This window comes from Tyto alba, unplaced genomic scaffold (genome assembly GCF_018691265.1).
Source record: "Tyto alba isolate M040663 unplaced genomic scaffold, T.alba_DEE_v4.0 Super-Scaffold_42, whole genome shotgun sequence".
Taxonomy (NCBI): Eukaryota; Metazoa; Chordata; class Aves; order Strigiformes; family Tytonidae; genus Tyto; species Tyto alba.
The window spans coordinates 23,103,256-23,125,429 of NW_024881318.1; the positions used below are offsets into that span (position 1 = coordinate 23,103,256).

The 22,174-nt window shown below is 37.0% G+C and overlaps 1 protein-coding gene across 1 annotated transcript in view; it reads left to right on the plus strand.

The window, feature by feature from the left end:
* The window catches only part of IL31RA (interleukin 31 receptor A), a 42,159-nt gene extending 22,212 nt beyond the window's left edge, over positions 1 to 19,947 (plus strand). The window contains exons 7-16 of the mRNA XM_033009182.2: positions 774 to 939; positions 1,549 to 1,631; positions 2,169 to 2,385; positions 3,969 to 4,151; positions 6,497 to 6,598; positions 8,553 to 8,699; positions 12,628 to 12,768; positions 14,117 to 14,210; positions 15,927 to 16,005; positions 16,840 to 19,947. Coding sequence (XP_032865073.1) covers positions 774 to 939; positions 1,549 to 1,631; positions 2,169 to 2,385; positions 3,969 to 4,151; positions 6,497 to 6,598; positions 8,553 to 8,699; positions 12,628 to 12,768; positions 14,117 to 14,210; positions 15,927 to 16,005; positions 16,840 to 17,433 — 1,806 coding nt within the window. The 3' untranslated portion in view covers positions 17,434 to 19,947. The remainder of the gene's footprint in view (positions 1 to 773; positions 940 to 1,548; positions 1,632 to 2,168; positions 2,386 to 3,968; positions 4,152 to 6,496; positions 6,599 to 8,552; positions 8,700 to 12,627; positions 12,769 to 14,116; positions 14,211 to 15,926; positions 16,006 to 16,839) is intronic.
* The last annotated feature ends 2,227 nt before the right edge of the window (positions 19,948 to 22,174 follow it).

Here is a 22,174-nt window from a genome sequence, read left to right on the forward strand (position 1 = left end):
TGGTTTTCATGTCTTCTTTAACATTTTGTTTTGAAACAATAATCTAGCTCCTGACTTGCATTAGGGCAATGCAAGTGGGCTTCTTTTAGGATGAGGAAATTACCTCGTCATTACTTTTTTAAGAAGATACTGCATCAGTTATTTCTCATACTCTTGCCTTCCTTCACCACTTAAAGGCTCCATCTTCTTTTTTTCTCTTGGTACCAGAATTTTCTGTGTTTTTGCTGGTCTTTTCATTTTAATCATATACTGATGATCTTTGGGATGGCCTACTGCTACACTGATATATGGCTAAGAGCTAGAAGACCCTGTAACTCAGAAAAGAAACAGGTACCCAGCTTGTTCACAAGCTTCAGGTGATCACTGCTTCCCCAGGGATGCTTCTGCTGTGAGGTGGCGATATATCCAGGATATTATGGTGATACTGGCCTCAGCAGTACCCAGCTGCTTCCCAGCAGTGGGAGCTGCAGTCATCGGCACCTCCAGTGCCAGCACAGCTGCTCTAGAATCGCATGCAAGCTGCACAAAATTCAAGCCAAAGGTCAGTCAGTACAGACCTAGTTTTGGCTCAAGCTTTTCAGACTCTGGACTTTTACAGGAAGAATGAAGATGCTACACAGAAAAATGAAATATGAAACAAGTAATTTTGAGTTTCAGAGGAGTGAGGGGGGAAACATGAAAACGACATCCTTTGTGGTTTTTTTTAAAAACTAAGTCATATGTCTGCATGCAATTTTATAGCAAATAATTTTTGTTTGTATATCTACTTTCAGGAATTTGTCACTGTCTCACTGAATTCTGCAGAGAAAACAGGATCATGTAATCTCACAGGTCTGTGGGACTCCACAGAATATTCAGTTGCCATTCGGTGTATCAGTGTTGTGTCAATATTCTGGAGTGAATGGAGTAGAGTGAAAACAGCAAGCACAGAAGAGAAAGGTAGGCTAACTATTTAGTAAGTTTTTCTTTGGTTATACATTGGGACATTAGGTTTAATAATAGAAAACTGGATTTTTAACATAGCATTAGTCTATTGAATTTAGAATTATGTTGTTTGAACAGAACACATGTATTCTGTTTGAATATAGGAGAGAACTGAAAGGCAAGAGCAAAGATTCAAGGAGATTTGAAGGATGATGCAAACAACATAGGGCTAAGGAAGAAAATGGGTGAATAGACAGTGAAGAGAGGAAAAATTAAGAGTGTAGATGGAGACTGAACATTGCTAAATAGGATGATAGCAGAAATGTAGCGTAGCAATTATGTCAAATGAAATTAACTATAAGTAGAGAAGTTAAATTGCCAGTTATAAAACAAGACTAGAAAATCTCTAGAACTTAACAAATAGAAGAAAGCAGGAGGACACTTATGGAAAGGGAGAAGCTGTACTAATTAAGGAAAAAAGGCACAACATTACATAAGGAAAAACTTCTTTTTAATAAGTTACTCTCAGATTGTATTTTTGAAATACTTTGATTGTTTTTACCATATTACACTATCTTTTTAATATAACAACAAATTTCATGATATTTTTGTGTCCTTAAATAGCTCCTTCAGAAAAAGTCGATTTGTGGAGGGTGATTGAGTCTTCACACTCAGCTGGAAGTAGATCTGTACATCTTATGTGGAAGGTATATACTCTTCATGAACTGATGATCATATTTGTATCCTGCAGCTGATGTTGTGTTGAAGTATTTTAGTGTTGTAGGACATATAACTGCCAGGGTATTTTGCTGTCATCAGAAAAAAACCTCACTGAACTAAAGCAGAATTGAAAAGGATTTTGTGTACTGAATGGTAGATGAATACAATTTTGTAATCTGTGCAGAAAGAGAGAATTTAATTGTGTTCAGATCACTGGAAAATCTGATTGAAAGTCCGTGCAACTGCTTTTAAATAATATGGCTTACCAAAGCTGTGTTTAAATTCACTTTAATCTTCTAGTAGAGTGACCAGAGGCTCTTTGTGTTTCAAAACTCGGTATTTGACTTTTTAACCTTTCCTTCAATTAAATTGCTGCAGCTGACTGTCGTAAAGATGCAACTGAAGAAAGTACCTTGCTTTTCTAAATGTAGTATAATAATTTTGTAATTTGATCTGGACTCTTTAATACTTTTGGTTATACAAATTACATTGTGAAACATTTACTACTACATATTTTTTAATAGCCATTAAACAGCTTTCCGCCTTCTGGGAGAATTCTAGGCTACAAAATACAGTATTTTCCAGAAAAGAATGCTGCATTTAAAATGACAAACATCTCTACCAATAAGAAAATTACTTTACTTTTAAATGAAGAGGCATACATAATATCTATTACTGCCTACAACTCTGCTGGAAATTCTCCTGAAGCTATTTTGAGGATTCCATCCACTGATGAAAAAAGTAAGATTTCTCAATATTGTGATGTATTTTTCTCATTAATAAAAAAATGATTTTTTTTTTTTTTACAATGTTAAACATCTGGGTTTTCTAATGATGTTAAACATCTGTTTAATTTCTGTTATACTGGAAGCAAAATTGTGCTAAGGACTTTTGTCAAAGATCTACATATGTAGAACTGTATAACGTACAAAGCTATGTAGTCCATTACTTTTCACTAGAACAGTATTATCTGGCTGTTGCATTTTGCTATCACATATCATGTTTTTGTTATAGACAATTATTTTTCTGTTTTTGCTTTGAGATATAGTTGTTAAGATATCAGCACTTTCTGATGTCTTCTTAGAATTTCTATTTTATTACTTTATCAGGATTTTTTGGTTTTGTTTTTCTAACCTGGGACCTCCCAAATAAACTTACAGAGTCCCACCCAATTCTGTCTCATCCCTCTACTAGGTCATAAAGGACATTATTGCAGTGCATTTAGCAACTTCATTCAACCATGTATTGAATAGAAGTCATTAAGATGTGTCAATGGAAGTCGAGAGGGAAACTGTGTTTATTGTCATTTCATATGCATTCCCAAAGTATCACATCCCACCCACTGACAGGGTCAGGAGGCTGGTCTATCCTAGCACAACAGTTGTGTTCTTTGGCTCTTAGGTTTGATTCTGGTATATCTGTGAGCCTTATTTTGCAACATCCTGTTGCCTGCCCATGATCCAGAAGAGAGTTTGCATTTGACAACTTTGAATCACTTCTTCTACATCAGTTGTTCATGAAATAAGTGCAAGTGTCCCCCTGGAATTGCTCAATCAAATTCCAGTCTAATGAGAAAACTGGTTATGTAGACGTGATGTCATCTTTTCCTGAAGGTTGCTGACCTTCCATATCCCACAATAAATGTTTTTCTGATTTTTCCATGCCGTGAAATGCTTTTTTTTTTCCCTACATACACCTCTCTCCCCTCTTTCCCTTCTTTCCCCTCTTTCCCTTCTTTCCATTCTTTCCCTTCTTTCCTCTCTTTCCCCTCTTTCCCCTCTTTTTCATCTTTTCCCTCTGCTTCATGAGGTCTTTTTTCCCTCTGCTTTGCCAGGTTGGGTTTTCACTCAGACTTTTGTTACCTCTGTTCTGCAGGTTGATGGTTCGCTTTTGCTTCACTCTCATTTATGACCTTGCTGACTTGATTTGCTGTTTTCCTATTGCCTTTGTCATCTCAATCAAAACTTGCTTATATGTGCTACCTGTAAAATTGGTGGTAAATTGGTTTGTAAAGTTTTTCAAACTGTAAAATTCAGATCGTAAAAGAGAGAATGGTCTTTAATTCTGTATGTGTAAATGTCCTTGAGTATCATCTCCTCGGTCACCCCCCTGCCCCTTTTCCCAGTAACAATTCTTACATACTTTATTTTAAAGTATTTTGAGAATGTGCATGTGAACATAAGTATAAAGTAACTTTTAAAAGGCTTTTTTTAACCTTGACTGAGTCCCATAAAGAAGCAATCTCAGCATTCTATAATTGAATTGTTTTCTTGATGCATTTTTTATGAAGCTGGAATTGCTGACATTTTCTGTTAAATTTTTAGCCTCTCAGATTATTGAAACAGTGAGGACCTTTACAACAAATGAAGAAGTGGTTGTAAAGTGGACCACCTCCGAACCAGCAGAAACTGAATATGTAATTGAGTGGTATGAGGACTTAGAAACAGATCCTTTTAGTAGATCATGGCAATACGTATCAAATTCTACAAACTGGAAAACTAACAAAAGTATGTATATTTATCAGTTATAGCTGTAACAATGTACAGAAATATATGTATTTATGTATATTTATTTATAGGTAGACCAGAAAGAACAAGAAAGGATTAAATCATCCAGCTTTCCTCAGATAGTTTTAAAAAATAACAATATTATTGCACGCTTTATTGAAATCTTTGCATGTAATTTAATAGTAATTTTAACTCTCTCAAATTTTCACTCAACATGCAGGATGGTGTTTCCTCCCATATTAGGCTACAAATTTCATATTTAAGCACTTCTGTGTCTTGATCTTACGCCATGAATCTTTTAGTAGGGAGGCCTATGACAGATGTGCACTATTGTAGCAGAGAAAACTAGAACCGAAAAAAGAAATTTGAAGATGGGAAAAGATCATGTGCCTTCATGTGTGTTAGAGAGAGAGCAAGAAACCTGAAAGAGGATTTGAGGGAGAATTCTGCTTTAAAATAAGCAAGTGGAGTGATTGGTCAATTGGGCATGTGAGGTATCACATAATCACATTTGTATTATGACCTAAGACATTTGTAAGAAGTTTCAGTGGCCTTACAATACACTGATAAGTAGGTGAGGATCTGCTCTCTTTTTCTTTGTTTTAGAGGCTGACTTTTTCTTCAACAATCTCTTTAATTAGTAATGCTTTGGCTATGTGTATGTGGTTTCAATGAAAAACCAAACAATGTGCAGATCCCGGGATAGGTGCAAAGGCAAAACTGTGAATGTTGATGTTAATGTGAATATCCCATGCACATTACTTTAGCTAATGAAATGCATCTGCTTTTCTTTATACATTTGGATTTTTTTTTACAAATATGGTGAAAGTATTTGATATATGTAATATATGTGATATGTGAATTTTGGATTATTAGTTCTTTACTTCTCCATTAGTGAAATTTAAATTTATCACATTTGAAAGTGGTTCTTGTTCATATAAGAATCTTACTGAATTCTACATCAGGGAAAAATAATTTCTGAAGTTTTCAGAAAATGAATACCCTGCATTTTCTAAAATAAAAAGGAACATTGGGTTCGTTAATGAAGAATATAGCTAGCTTGCCCATGAAATTTGTCTTACTGGCTCAGACAACAGTGATTTAAATACTGTTTCTGTGCTACCATGAAACAAATTGAACAAAAATCTGGTTGAAGTAAAATTCAAGAGCAGTTTATTACACATTGAACTGAGATGGGTAAGTCTTGAGTCTTATGCTGAAAATTGCACTATTTCAGCAATTTACTGTGAGGAATAAAAGCTATTTATAGCTGTTCTCAATATATTTTAAAAACCCGAACAAACAAACAAACAACTTTCCTCCTCAGCATTTTTAGGAGATATTTGTTTACCCTAAGCACAGGTCACATCAGAAATGTTGAGGCAAATTCAGACTTACTGATATTCAGGCCTGATTCTGGCATTATGTGGAATTACCTTAAGGATGAAATATATGCCATCATAACTTTTGCTGGATTGCCATATGTGTAAAGGACTGAAAAAGCAGCAAAGAGCTGATATAATGCAGGGGTCACAGTCAATAGCCATTATTCTTGCTGCAGAAGCTGCAGAGCTTGAGGAGGAATGGTCTAGGAAACCCTTTATGCTGGTTTCCTCCCACGGAGTGTAAAGCCACAGAGATGTCCTCCCAGAGTTGATGAGAGTTGCCTGTAAGTAGGGGCTGCACCCTGTTGGTTACTTGGCTGCTGGATGTTCAGAGTTCAAAACTTCACTTCCAGACGTTTGAACTATGTCTTGAAACATATAAAATTTTACTGCAGAGATACCACTTGCACAATTGTACTTTTGAGTCAAGATGGTTAGAAGCAGATCTGCAGTTGGCATAACTGCAACATCAACATAGAGTTAAGAGCTGGGGCTCCATTGTGCCTTTTAGGCTGTTTGATACATGAGACAAAACTCTCTTCTGCAGAGAAGTAAGCCTAAAGATATGTGAAATTAGAAGTATTCCTGGTTGTATCATTTTATGATGGTTACTTGAAAATAAAAACTTCCTACAAAACCTTAAACTGTTATGAAATGAGTAAGTGGCTTCCTATAGAAAAGCTGCATAAGGCTGAAGTTTAATTACCCATTCAAAGTACTTCTAGTGAAAAATGAGTCAGAAACCAAGTGGTCTTGTGAATACTACTAAATAAAATTAATTACGTTACAGACAGTAATGAGCATTCAAGGCAATAAATATATATTTTGCTTTCTAAAAAGCTGAAGAAAAAGAGAGGTCTGTGACATTATATTTAGAAGTGCACTGTGATTTATTCTACCTTAATTGTTTTAATCTCACACAGAGAATAGTATGTTAATATTCCTTTTTTTCCTTTACAGAAAACTTCAAGCCATTTGTATGCTATAACATCTCAGTATATCCTCTATATGGAAATAAAGTAGCAGCTCCATATTCCATACAAACTTATGTTCAAGAAAAAAGTACGTATTTTAAATTACTGTTGTGGAAGGTATGTTGTAGTCTGTCTCTTAGGGTATATTTGAGCAGTTGGGTACTGGCATTACTCAAGGAGAGATGTAGATGCTGAAAAAAACCCAGCTTTTGGGCTTCCTGATTTTTGTTCATAGATCAGCTGCTGAATTGTTCAATAAAGAAAATTTGTACCTTGTGATACAGCTATATTGCTGCTTGAATCCACTTATTTGTAGTAAAGTTTGCATACTGTTTACAGAGCGCTTGGAAAGAGTCTATGAAACGGATTTTTAAACTGGCTATCACAAATGTTACAGCTCATTTAGATATATAATTAGACATGATTTTAATGCTTAACTGCATTTATCAGTCCTAAAATATGAGGAAATTCTATTCACAGAATAACATGGATGGTTTGAAGAGCTTACTTTTTGTTAAATTTTATATTGTAACAAAATATTTGCAGGAAGGTTTCTTTATTTGTAGAAGTTTAATGTGAACTGAGTGATTTATACAGCCAGCTGTAAGAATGTAGTTTAATGGTAATTTTAAGATTTCAGATGAAAATGTCAATTCGTGTGTGTGCGTATATAGGTCTACATAGGTGTGCATGCATACATAGTGCAATGTATGACAAAACAGCATTAATTACTAGGAGGAGGTAGTGGATTATTGTATGTTTGAGTAACAATTAGAACTTTGTTTCAAGTGTTTTCATGATCATAGGGAGCTGTGACAGTGCTAGATGTTGTCATAGAAAGGGAAGGAGGGTGTTTGTTTTAAAACTGAAGCACAGAGAACTCTTGCTTCAAAGCTATGAAGTTCAAAAATTCAAAGCATGTGAAGTTGTTTAAGTAGAAAGACTTTATCTAATGTAATGGGCAAAGACTGGGGGTGCTGGAGACCCCAGGTGAATCTCAGCTCAGCCAGAGACGTCCTGCATACACAGAGACCTTGTACCTCAGTTCCCTCATGAGTGCATAATGACGGTTCACCTCTTGATCTCTCTCTGATTGTTGTGAGGATAGAGCCTTCTAAAAACTCGAGAAGGACTTGGGGGTATTAGTGGATGAAAAACTGACCATGAGCCAGCAATGTGCGGTCACAACCCAGAAAGCCGACTGTGACCTGGGCTGCATCAAGAGCAGTGTGGGCAGCAGGTCGAGGGAGGGGATTCTGCCCCTCTGCTCTGCTCTCATGAGCCCCCCCCCTGCAGTGCTGTGTCCAGCTCTGGGGACCCCAACACAAGAAGCACATGGACCTGCTCAAGCAGGTCCAGAGGAGGCCACAAAGATGATCGGGGGCTGTGAGGCCAGGCTGAGAGAGCTGGGGCTGTTCAGCCTGGAGAAGAGAAGGCTCTGGGGAGACCTTATAGTGGCCTCACAGTGCTTAAAGGGGGGACAGGAAAGGTGGGGAGGGACTCTTTATCAAGGGGCATGGAGATAGGACAGGAGTAACAGTTTTAAGCTGAAGGAGGGTAGATTTATATTCTTCCCTGTGAGGGCGGTGAGGCCCTGGCACAGGGTGCCCAGAGCCGCTGTGGCTGCCCCCTCCCTGGAAGGGTTCAAGGCCAGGCTGGACGGGGCTGGGAGCACCCTGGGCTGGGGGAAGGGGGCCCTGCCCGTGGCAGGGGGGGTTGGAACTAGATGGGCTTTAAGGTCCCTTCCAACCCAAACCATTCTGTGATTCATTTCATGCATCTGTGATATTGAGGTATTTGGATGGAGTAACACCAAGAACTGTGAAAACACCAGAGTAGATGAGAGGAAGTACTATCAGAAGAAATCACACATTAAAGAGGTTGTGATAGTTAAGTGCTATATCAGAGCACTATGATGACATATTTACTTGTACATTTGTTGCCTCTAATGTTACTGGTATGTGTGGAATAACACAGATGGATAACATTGCAGTACTGAGACTATTTTACTACTTCTTTTAATTTATAATGCTTCTGTGTAGAGCCATCAGAAGGACCTGTGGCTGACACAGGCATTCCGGGGAAGAATGAAGTTACAATAAAATGGAAGGAGATTTCAAAGGAGAAAAGAAATGGATTTATCAGTAACTATACAATATTTTATAGACCTGAAGACGGAAAAGAATTGAGTAAGTATGCATTAAACATAAAAAAGTATGCTTTCAACAGGGTTATGACAATCTGATGTCTGAAGATAGTTATTTTCATAGTTATTAGGACACTTTGTTATTGTATGTTATAAATACGTTTGAAAATAGTAGTACTAAAATATGGTTTACATAAAGATTAAACATTTTTTTATGTTTAGTTGAAACAATGGGGTATTCCAGTGAATAGTCCCTGCTTCAATACTACACATGTATTCTAGATCAATTTCTTTGTTCTGAATTTATTTTGTACAGCATTGCTTGCTCTCAATCTTTCTTACTATTAGTATTGTACTACCCATGGTAGTACAGCCATGACTGTTAACCACATCATCCTTTCTGCTTCTTAGATGCATATCTGATGGACCTCCAGGTGATAAATTTAGTCAGTGTATGGCAGCACTGTCTTTCCTCCGTCCTTTCCGGATCAGGATAAAAACTCATATATGAGAGGCTTTGTGCAGATTGTTCTCTGTTAACAGTAAAAAAATCAAATTTGCAGGATTATGCCAAATTAGAGAGTTTTATTTGTCAGATACTTGCTGTCTTCCCCTTTTACATGTGCACTAGACTCCCTCCATCTTCACATCTCTTCCATCATGACACACCTCTGAAGCCAATGGAAAAAGCCATGTGTTTTGCCAATTGACGGGGTTAACACAATGGACACAGACACCAAGCTAAAGAAATAGGCTTATTTTACCTAAGTTTAAGGCAGCAGAAAGAATAAGCAAGGTAATGCACCTATTACTCCATAAAGCTAGCTGTAGTGATTAAGAAAGATACATCACCAGTTGCCCTCATACTTTACCATCACCCCGACCCGTGCATCAGCGGGGGAGCCCCGTCACAGCGAAGGGTTGGAGAGTCCTTCCCGGCAATGGGAAGTCCCACGCAGGGCGTCCACTCGTAGGTGAGGTCTCTGTCTGTGCTGTGAGAGGGCCCAGCTTTTATACAGTTTAACAAACAAATCTATACAATATGCACGGGAGATATCTGGTAGGTTGACATGCCTCACTCAGGCATATCAGGCAGGCCAGGATCTGGGCACGTCTGAGAAGTTTCTGGTTTTCTTTACATTTGGGATTTATAGTTACTTCCTGTTGTTTACTTATAGTTTTCAGGGATTGTTCCCAGGGTTGCATTTCATACTGATAAGATGGTGGTTGCTTCATGCTGATAAGATGGTGGTTGCTTCATGCTGCTGATACGACGCTGGTTGCTGGTTGGGGGATTCACTCAGAAGTCAACTTTGGTTTGAAGCCTATTGTTTGGGCCTTTTTTTTTGTTTCATCATGACAGAAGTAGAGGAGCTAAGAGTCATAGATCCCATGCAAATTCATAAATTTGAACCTCATGAAGGTTCAGGGAATTTATAAGTTCCATGCATGTCCTCGAAAGGATGCTTTTCCTAAGCCCTCAGCTTCTGGAATAGTATGGTGGCAATTTGCTGCTAAAAATGTTTTTATAGTCATTTTTATAATAAAAGCAAAATAGCAAATACTAGTCAAGAAGCTAAATAAGCTGCCAAGAAATAGTTCTTTGGGCATAGTTTTTTAGATTAATTTCTTTAAATGTGTTTCATTTTCTGTGCTGGGTATTGCTTTTCTGCTCTGGGGGCTGATAGCATAACTTTTTAAGTGTATTCTTAGTCTCCTACCTCAGGAGTAAAATCCATACAAGGTGTCAATATGATCCTATCTATGGAGAACTTCTCTATCATAAGTATCGGAAGAATCTTTTATGAAATGTCTTTTGGTGATCTAAATTTATTCTTCCTGCATATTTTATGAAGAAAGCTGTTGGATCATTCAATTCTTCAGAAATGGGTTTTTTTCCTCCTTTATTTTAGACAGCACTGTTAGCAGACATCTAACATAATCCTTTTTAAAAAAGATCTCAAACTTACAAATCTTGTGATGTCTTCAGTTGCTTCTGGATGTACAGTTCAAAGTTAGGGCAAGAGTATTCTTGCTAATTTTTAAATTAGAGGAAGCTGATTATTCAGTCCTCTAGATGCAATTTTTCCTGGTATGTTGGTTTCTGAGTAATTTAATGCTGACTATTTTGTGTGGGGTCATCCTCAAAACATGCAGCCTCATGTTGTGGAGCCATACGTCTCCATATTACTCATAATGTAAAGCAGACTGTGCCCATTTTAGAGGTTCAGATTAGTTCCTTTAGGAAATTAGTTTTAATTAACAACTCAAGGGAGTTAAATTTAAATGTCAGAACATTACTGTACTGATATTTTTTGAGGCTTCTGTGACGTCACATCTTTTTGATAAGAATAGAACATGGAGTTTGTGTCAAGGTGACTTAACTGATGGCCTTTTAACTCCAGAACTTCACTTTCCCCTCCTTAATTTAAGAGGGGATTTTATAAATTCCTTAATTCAGTTTGCTTAATCTCAGTACATTTTGCAGCATATCTGAGTGTTTCTGGACTCAACTGAATGATGACATGAATTGGATTTGACTTCATGCATCAGAAAATGTTTTAGTGACTTTAATTTCATAGTATAAACATGTTTTTAATACTGTTTGTAGACAGAATGTTGGGATATAATCCCTGCTTAAAAATATTTAGAATTGAAACTGTTATGACCTGGACTGGGAGCCCAGGGAGTCATAAAGCTTCTGTGATTCCCTCAGGTTAAGTTAAGGTGAAACGACACCAAGTTAAAATGTTTTACTTGCAGTAGAAACAACTTAAACTTGGAGAAGGATAGTAAGCAATGAGGTATCTTATTGATAAAACCATAAGGAAGGGAAAGGGGAAGGATCCGATCACCACCCATGGTTCCAGTGTTGTCTCAGGTCCGGTGGTGGGTGCATACATAGTAGAGTTTTCTGTCATATTATAAGTTCATGTTTATCACCTGATTAGCATAGTAGACAAAGAGAGGCAGGTATTTCATAAACTCTTTTCCATGAGAGACAAAGAAAGAGTGGAGCATGGGTTCTGCATGTGCATTGAGGGGGAGTGGTGTGCACCGATCCCTTGGTCAATCAAGTTGGTGATTGTGCTCACTCCCCCACCCTTACTTTTTCCTCAGTTTTTGCTTAGGTCATTCTGGTGCTGGTTATTTACCTCTCTTATCAGTCCTTTAATATGAACACACGGTTTCACTCAGTCCACATTTCTCTCCTTTGAGGCTTATCTAAGGAGTTTGGCAGTGCAACTGCAAGGGAGTGAAGCCGTGCATCCTTCGATACACTCCGCGCTTCCTTGGGCAGCACTCCTTAGACTAATCACAAAAGCCACAGCTTGTCAAAGTTTTCTGTGTCAGTTAATGTTTGAGGCATTAATTCCTTCAGTTCCTTACAGAAGCACATCATACTAGTCCAGTAATGGAGAACATATTGGAAACGCTGAGTTCTATTCCGAAAAGCATTTTGAAACTTGGAAAAAAGTTCCTGTTGATTTTGTCTTTCCTCTGACTTTATTGGGGTGATATCCCATTGCTGATAGATGGAATTCTTTTGGATGATCCGTATCTAACTGCATGTGCTAAAAATATAGTTAAATTTCATGAGCAGCAGAAAATGTTTTAAGTTCTTAATTTCTGAGCCTAGGTTCCAGGAAATAAAGTTCTGAAAGCACAGTTTTCAGTGATAAAATAGAATACGGGAGATCATAATTTGCCTTTCTCTAATATTAGCAAAATAATGTGTATTTATTTTTAAAAGTAAATACATAATGGCTTGGTTTTTTGTCCTAAACTTTTAAGGAGCATTGATAAACATTGTTTAGTAATTTAACTTTTCTCTCTCAAAGGACTGATATGGTCACTGTGTCTTTAAAATACTTTGTGATCTATCATTGTAAAAGATGCTAAATAGCTGTATGGTTCCCTGATATAACACTATTTTGTATGTTTATTGACATAAATCTTCTCATGAAAAGGTGAAACAGTGAACTCTGATGTTCTGCAATACAGACTGACGTCCTTACAGGCTGATACGCAGTATACTGTCTATATAACGGCAAGCAATGAAGCTGGTGGAACCAGTGGAGAGCCAAAAACTTTTAAGACGTTGAAATTCAGTAAGTAACACTCGAGGTTAATTATTACTGTTTTAAAAACAGATTTGGGAGTAAGAAATACGGGACATATTTGTTTAGGCGTTTCTTAATTTTTGTTTATTTTTTCTAAACTAATGTTAAACAAGACAAGGAAGACTTACCAACACTAGCTGAATTTAATTCAGTTTCACTGATCTCACAGACTAAAACCTCAAGATTAGAAGTCAAAACCCAAAATCTTTATTTTGCTGTCAATAAAGCTGTGGAATGCTATGGATGTTTGTGGGAGAAACAGTTTGTGTGCTGTCAGTTGTGGGATGGGCCTAACAGTTTATTTAAAACCAGACATTTCCATCTGAGATACTAGATTTAGGATAGCTGTTTTCACTGAGTTGCATCCTTTCAGCTATATAAGCTTAACTAATAAATGAGTGCACAGGTTGTGGCCAGTGTGTGTGTAGAAATATCTTTTACTATTTCTTACTATTTCTTTTAGCCAGATTTTACTAAGGTGGTTGGTATGGTGGCTGAAGGTCAGAAGTTCAGACACTTCCTCATTTCTACTTCTGGGAGAGTGTTTTCAATACATACATAAACTGTCTGAATGATGGCAAAACTGAAATGTAAAATGTACATGAGGTATCTTTAAACTTGCCATGGAACTCAAAGCTAATTTATTTTTCACCTGTAAAATCATCTGCTAGTTTGCTAGTCAAATGCAAAGTTAGACTATGCTGAGGTCCAGCCTCTGTTGTTGTCAGTACCTACCTCTGGTAGGTACTTGGAAGCTAGCTCAGAAATATGGGCACTGTTTCAGTCAGAGTAACTGTTTTTTTGTGGATTTAAAACCTATCTCTTGCATTGAATTTACTATTTATTTTGTAGTAACAGGTAGAAGTGGCACTATATTGCAGCTTTAGGTGATTCTAAAGCAACAGGTGCCCAGAGAGGTGGTAGACTCTTCATCCAAGGTGACTTTCAAAGGTTGGCTTGGTATGACCCTAAGCAACCTGATTCTAATTTCAAAGTTGGACAAGGTGACTATAGACAAGGGACAAGGTCCCCTCCAATCTGAATTTTTGTGTGATTCTATTAAATAAAGGAAACTTAAAAATATAATACATCTGTTCCTGAGATGTGCTGAGAAGTCTCATCATAAGCTGCTTTTCTGGCTCAGTATTTGGGACTGGTTGGATTCAAAATACTCATCTTTTGACACGATGTACAAGTATCATACAGTATTCTGAGTAATTTTGGCTAGTTTTGACAGAGATATTTAGAATTAGGTGACTCGGATGTTGAAAATTAGCTGTCTTAAGGGAATACATGAAGTAATGATAAATAGGTTGGTTTTTTTTTCCCTCTAAAGATAAAGAAGATGTGATTTTCATTGCTCTACCCATTGGATTAAGCATGTTGTTTCTGTTATGCCTTTGGATAACATGCATTTTGAAAAAACATGCGTGAGTACATTTTCTACCTTCTAAAACTGAATGCAATCAGTTAATTTTAGCTTGTAAAAGGCAAATTTTTATATATCTTATAAATGCTTTTGTGGGTTCCAAACTAATGTCAGGTTAAGAAAATAAGCAATTGGAGTAACATATAACTAAGTTAACAGGTTATCTTGTAATTGCAGTTAATGTGCTATAGTCCAAACATAAATATTAATTTTAGAAAGTTCAATAAACCAGAACAAAAGAAACAGGAGAAACAGATCTACATATCACCTATATCAGTTTATGGAAAATGCTACCTGCCATTTCCAGTTCTGTGGTCAATCAAGTGAGGGGAGCACACTTTAAGACAGTTACTGAAAAACTAGTAATGCCAGAAATAAAGTTTCACAGACACTCTTAATATATCTGCTAGTACATCTCTAGAACACATTTCACATAAACCCTACTGCTTATTTTACCTACGATAATATTACTTTTGTTAGTTTGCGACACTTCCCTTGAGCTGGAAAGAAGTCATGAAGAAACTAGAAATTACATCATGTGAAAGCATTTGGATGCTTGATCCATGAGTATGGATCCCTATCTATACATGATTCACAGTCCTTTTATCTGCCATCACAGATATCCCCTGCCAGATTTTAATGTGCTTCCTCGGAGCATGGGGATACTATAACATCTCGAAGATGACTGTGAGGATTTTTTTAAGGCTATAAAATGTGCTTTTCTTTAGCATGAAAAGTGATTGGGTTCTTCAGCTGAAGCTTAATAAGGTTAAAAATCTTAACTATTTTGGGGTGTTCTAAGCTGTTAGAACCAAGATTGTTGTTCTGTGAAGCATCAGGTAATGAGTATAGATGAAGTAGTGTAATTTCCAGCTCTTCTACATCTTCATCTGTGTTGTGTATTCTGAATTTTTACAATAGTAAGAAACTATGTTTTGATTATGGAGAATACTTCGGGAGATAGTTGAGTGTTTTTTATTCTTGTGTAGATTAAATTGCAATGTGAAAAGTCAAGCTATGGCCTGGTTTTCATTCACTTACATATATACCCAGTATCAATGAGTGATTCATTTTTTTTCCTGTTTACTACTTCGTTGGACAATTGTAAGTTACAGTGTCAATTAGCATCATTTATCTGGTGCTAACATAAGAACTCAGCATAGCTCTAGTGTGGTGTATAGTGCTGGGGATGCTTTCCTATAGCAAAGGTTACCTGTGTTGCCTTTTCACTGAAGAACCACCCTGAAACATGATCACAACAGGTTTTGTATACAGCCTTATTTTGGCATGCTATTATTTGAACTGCTAAATAATAATAGTAGTAGTAGTAGTAGTAGTAGTCTGCTAAATAATAATAGTAGTAGTAAACTAAAAATAATAATAATAATAATAACAATAACAACAACAATAATAATAACAATAACAACAACAAACAATAACAACAACAATAATAATACTAATTATTATTATTATTATTATTGTGCATTGGTAATTTTTCTGCAATGTCTCTGTAAACTGTAAGATTTTTACTTGTTGAGATCTTTTGTAATTAAAATTAATGTGAAGGAAAACAGTTTTAATGAAGAAGACTGTTAATATAGGAAAGACTTCCTTTGTGGATACTTGGCAGTATTTGGGCTTAATGGAGATTTGTTCATTTTATTTTTAATAATCTACTTCTTTCATCATTTGACTAAAATTCCTTTCTCAATGATAGGTTTAAAAAGGTTTGCTGGCCTGATATACCCAATCCTGCGGAGAGCATTGCAGTAGAATGGCCTCTTGATGCACCTATGGTAATAATAGCAATTTTATATGTTAAAGAAGGGGTCAAATGGAGAGAAGATAAGTCCTTCTCTGACAGTCATTTTATGACTAAATAAAAAACCGTGTTGAGTTTCATTCTTTGTTTTAGTGCTATAAAATGCTTTTCATTATATTTCAAACTAATAGAAAAGATGCATCTTTATAAAGTACATATATTTAATTCTTATATGATAATGAGAAAACATGTTTTGAATGTATAAAGTGATTGGTGGACATGGTTTATTAAATAAAGTCAATTAAATTTGCTCAGGTTATTGAGTCTACTGAATCATATTCCCACATCTGGATATCTCCTCCCTTCTCCACAAAAATGTAGTGCAATATATAATAAAACTTGGTATATTATTGTACTAACATTTCCATCTTTTTTATTGTTGGATATTTATTCCTTATTAAAGCTTTGATGTTTATTTGAATTATGTGGAGTTGATCAGGTTTACATAGAAAGTGTAATCTGTGGAGATTGGGATTTAAACTTTTGTCTCAAAAATGGCTGATTAGAGCGGAAAAGATGGAAACAGTCCAGGCCTGATTGTGAGCCTTAATTGAAACTCCTTATTTTATTAAGCACAGAAAACGTAATATGAAAATGTTTAACAAATGGATAGAATAACATTGGCATTCTTAGTACTCATTCACATATAAGTGCATCCCAGCTGAAATGAACATGAACTCTATATTAACGCACTTTTAAGATTAAGAGTCAAACAGAGCTCAATGGCAGTATTTTATATATTAAGAAAATAAGCTAATACATTATTTATCCTTATATAACTTTCCACTTTATTTTTTTGTACTTACAGAATAATTCATTTTTGAAGGCAGTGACATCTGAGACTAAAACCATTGACTTTGAAGATGTAAGTGTTTTGGAACATTGTTTTCCTGAAGGAAGTCAGGAAGGATCACTACTAATGAACTGTGAAAACCACGTTTCTGAATGTACTGATATTAATACAGAAAGCATGATTAATGGAGGCAAAAAGATACTGTATAATGAAGAAAATGAAGTTGCTAAATGCTTTTCACCATCCATGACTTACATACTTACCGATCAAGATATCAGAAGTCAAATGCTTCCAGTTTTGATGCCAGTGAAGGAAATCCAACCCCTGGAAATGTTGGAAGATGATTTATGTGGATCCCAACAGACTTCAACTAAAAATGAAAATAATAATGACGTTTTAAAGCTGCAAGATTTCAGTGAAAAAACACTGTTCAATCCATACCTTAAAAATTCTGTTAAAACAAGGGAGTTCCTTATCTCCAAGAATTTGGCAGAACACAGTAAGAATGAACCCAAAAGCCAGTTAACTGTCTTACCTCCTCTTCAACAGAAGGTCTCAGGACAATCCTACGTAACACTGGACATGTTCGGGCTGGCCACAGCTCATTAGCGTGAGAAAAGTTTCCTCTCTCAACTCCCCTTGTGAGATCTGTCTTGGCACTGATGCTCACATGTATTCATATGTACTAGCCTGGCTGATCTCAGTTAATTGGGATGAAAACACCCCCTTCCTTTGAACAGCTGTGAAGTAAATTTTTGCACTGTGTTCATACCCATCAGGGTTCACTTCCAGTGTGAGGTCAGGTTTTTTGTTTGTTTGTTTGTTTGTGTTGTTTGTTTGTGTTGTTTGTTTGTTTGTTTTTTAACAGATAGATGTACCAGTAGTGAGGCAAAGGGATTAGCTTTTCTTACTTCTCCCATATCAATCTCCTAAAACAAACTTGCCTTTACTGTGGGAGCATCTGGCAGTGCAAGCAGCTCACCGATTTCCCACTGGGCACCCAGTTCCCGTGGCTGAGCTCTGCTGGGGAAACGTGGTCTGGCTTGGACAGAGCCAGGGTCTGCCGAATTCTTCCTTAAGTTACGTGGAGTAGAACCACTTTCCTGTTCTTATTTCCCTCGATTGTTTTGTATCTGCTTTTAGGTATAGTGTTCCTCCTGTTTCGCAAATACTTGGTAGATTTCAGTAATTGTCTTTTTGCATCCTGACGCTTGAATCAGTGGTTTGGCTCATAGTTTCTCCATCTCTAATAAGGTGGTATTTGTTATGTATATACTATTGACTTACCTACATTTTAGAAGAGAGAGGGTTATGCTGGCTTTGTTGCTTCTTTCCCTTTCTCTTATGTTTTTAATCATGCTCTCCATTTTGTGCTGCTTTTCTTTCTCCTGTTTGTTTGCTGCTTTATACAACTGTTTACTGCAGGATATCTTCTTATCTTCTTGTCCTTTTGCCTCTAATTTCTTCCAGTTTAAAACCATGTTTCCCATTTGAAGTTTTGATATTTTGAACTGAAAAAAAAATTTAACTAAATACAGCATCTTGTGTTGGAATAAGCACTGAGTTTCTATTTAGGAAATTATTTTTGTGGGAGATACTGTAAAAAACACTAAGTCTACAAAATATCCCCAGATATCCTTTGGTAACTGATTTAGGATTAGAGATTCCTGTATGAAGCTATAACTTTTGTAATTTGTTTTATGATTTTGCTAAGTCATAAAAGTACTCGTAGTTTCCATTTTATACAGCATCAGTTAAGCAGGAAACTCTCTATCACACTATTTTTTTTTTTTTTCAGCAGCAAAGAGGCTATTATGGTAAAATTCTTACCAAAATGTTTACTTTGTTAAATGACAGGTTAAAAGAAAAGAGGTGGGGAGTCAACTCTAAGTAAAATGTGTTGAAAGGGAGTGTTCAGTATGGCACATGTGTGGTGTATGGCAATTTTAAGACTTTAAACTATTTTCAGAGTGTTTAAAGGCTTGATGTCATCAGTCTTGTTGACACATAACTACAGACTTCTTTAAGGGTGAAATAGATATAGGAGTTATGGGGATAGAAAAAGGAGAGACAAATGTAAATAGGAATAGAAAGCCTTTCCTTTCTATTGAGGAGGAGTAGTGGGAGAACAGAAAATATATTGTCCAGCATGAATGAAAGGGCTGAGCCTGGATGTGTTGGCTATTATTTGCGTTGTATTGGGGAAGATGATAAAATTTGCATTTGGGCTTTTCATCTATAGTTTGGAAGCTGCTTTTACTTATGGCAGTGTTTATTTAGTTTCTAAGAAAGGATGAGAAGACAATTCCTGCAAACATTCCTTGTACAGCAACACTGATTTTCAGCCTGTCCCACTGAGTTTGCTGGATCACTTTCCCAATCACAGTGCTATAAGCCAAAATGTATGTATGTATGTACGTATGTTTGTTCTTAGAAGCCCTTGCTTACTCAGATTAGTCATGCTCTAAAATGAGCATGGGACACAGCTTTGGTTGGTTCAGTGCTCCTGCTGCTTCACTTGCTTCTGGACTTCTCACTCACAGCTATGTTACGGTTCCCTAGGATTCAGAAGTCACTGACTCAGACACAGCAGGTTTTTTTCACCTTAAATCTCAGTATTTGTTTTAATACCGCAAGATTTAAAGCAAATCCAGAGATATTTTGGGGCCTGTCTAGGAATTGTTTAGCAGCAATATGAAAGCTGCATACTCTGAGTTGCATGATTGAGTCAGCTAGAAAATAAAAACAGTGCAGTCTTTAAGGAGTCATTAGAAAGGGGAGGTTCTTCCTGGGTGGTTTGGGTAGGATGTCCCTGAAACAACTTGTTGCTTATAGAGGGTAAGTAATAACCTGCTTTGCTATCCCATTTTATTTCATTCTCTATTGCTACTCAGCTTTTCTGTCCTCACTTCTGAATTCCTTGTCCATTATTTTCTCTGAAAAGAGTAATGCTATAAGTGGGCTTGGTACATCTCAGAAGTTAGGGCTGCCTTTTGCCTATGCTTTGGAACATCAGCTTCTTGGACTTGGTTTGTTTTACATTCAGAGTTGTACTCTTTCTGACTTTTTACAATTTGTCTTTCAAACTAATGCTGTGAACTATTAAAAAAATAAAACTGAGAGCACATGGGAAAGTTGTTACCTATTTATACTAAATACACCATTTAGACATTGTAGATTTTCATATTTATTTAGTAACATCCTACTTTGAGAGAGATCCACAAATGGATTGGTTATTTGGGCAGTTATTCCACTTTTATAATGTCAGGTGTCAGTGGCAGGTTGGACATTGCAATACTTTAAACATTTTTGGTACTTTTTTTTTATAGAACACCTGGTATCATTATTCATAGAGAGTGGTTTTCCTAGATTTCATTTAATTTCACCATCATTGATCTCAAAAATGCCCATTTCTACCCCTTCTTAAAATGCAGAAAATTAACCTCTCGGGTCTATGGGTCTTTGCAAGGTTAATAGAGATCAGTTTGTGGCATAATTTCAAGAAGATACTGATGCATCCTCACAGCTGTCATTCTTCTGTGTATCATACAAATAATTCCTTTCTGACCTTAATGCTTTTGCCCTGCAAATTATTAACAGATCATGTTTTTCACTTACCAGATTTTCAGCTAAATTAAGCATTCAATCTTTTGTTACCCGAGTTTACCTTTAACTCCCCAGAGTTTTGAATTCTTTGGACAGGAATCCCACAGATTCTTTGATATGATAGAGTAAACTATTATAGGCAAATTTTCCATACTACATAACCTATGATATTTATGTGTTCCTCATGCCCTTTACAATTGCCCAAACAGGGGGAAAACATATGTTAGTGGTTAAGGCAGTGAAGAGAGTGAAGCTTTCTTCCTCCGGTTAGCACTGACTTGGTCAGTGCACGCTCCGCCGGAGGTGATGTGATTGCTGCTGAGCAGCTGCCGCGGGTGGACTGGTGAAGGTCTGACCTCGCTGGTGCTATTCAGTGTTTATCTTGCCACAGCATGTATTTCATTACAGGTAACATGTTAGCCTTTCCTATTGCTGAAGGATGATTATAGAAAGATCTATCTTTTTGAGATAGTTGATGACTTCTCAGGATAGATGTTTCAACTTCTGTTCATGAGTGAGAGCTTACTTGGAAGAGTTGCATCAGTAGTCTGAGTTTGGTGTCTCTTGTAGCAGAGGTAGATGTTTGCATGCAACAGAGCCCTAATCCGAGCCCTAATCCGTTCCCTAGAAAGTCGCAGTTTCTAGTGCTCAGAAAATTGGTTCATGTCACCTTTGCAGTCATTTCAACAGTCCTACAATTCCTTTGTACCAGCTTTGTACAGTGATGCCGTAGGCTTCACATTTATATGTTGCTTTGAGATTTAACAAAGGAGTCCAGAAAGGCTGAACATCCTTCAAGAAGGAAATCTTAAAGGCTCAGGAGCATGCTGTCCCCACATGCCAAAGGATGAGCTGTCGGGAAAGTCAACCAGACTGGTTGAACAGAGAGCTTTGGCTGGAACTCAGGAAAAAAAAGAGAGTTTAGTAACTTTGGAAGAAGGGGGAGGCAACTCGGGAGGACTACAAAGATGTGGTGAGGTTATGTAGGGGGAAAATTAGAAGGGCCAAAGCTCAACTACTACTGCAGTAAAAGACAATAAAAAATGTTTCTACACATACATCAACAACAAAAGGAAGCCTAAGGAGAATCTCCATCCTTTATGGGATGTGGGAGGAATGCCTTCTTTGCCTCAGTCTTTAATAGTAAGACCCATTGTTCTCGGGTACCCAGCCCCCTGAGCTGGGAGACAGGGATGGGGAGCAGAATAATCCAAGGGGAAATGGTTAGCGACCTGCTACATCACCGAGACACACACAGGTCTATCGGGTGTGATGGGATCCACCCAAGGGAACTGAGGGAGCTGTTGGAAGTGCTCACCAAGGCATTTTCCATCATTTGTCAGCAGTCCTGGCTAACTGGGGAGGTCCCGGTTTACTGGAGGTTAGCAAATGTGACATCCATCTAACAAGAAGGGCTGGAAGGAGGATCCAGGCAACTACAGGTCTGTCAATATGACCTTGGTGCTAGGGGAGGTTATGAGCTACAGTGACAGTGTAGGTATATCTTTTAGTGCTCCTGGTACAGATAATTACTATGATCAATAAATAGTATGATAATAGCTTTAAATGCCTAGTGATTGCGTCTGTGACAGGCAAGGTAGCTGTCATGGATAAGTTGAGTAAATCTCTACAGACACAAAAATCTTAGGGTATTAATGTTTGGGCTATTTTTCACGCATTTCAAAATGACACTGAAAGGCTAGGCAGAATAAGTCATAGAACCATAGAATGGGTTGGGTTGGAA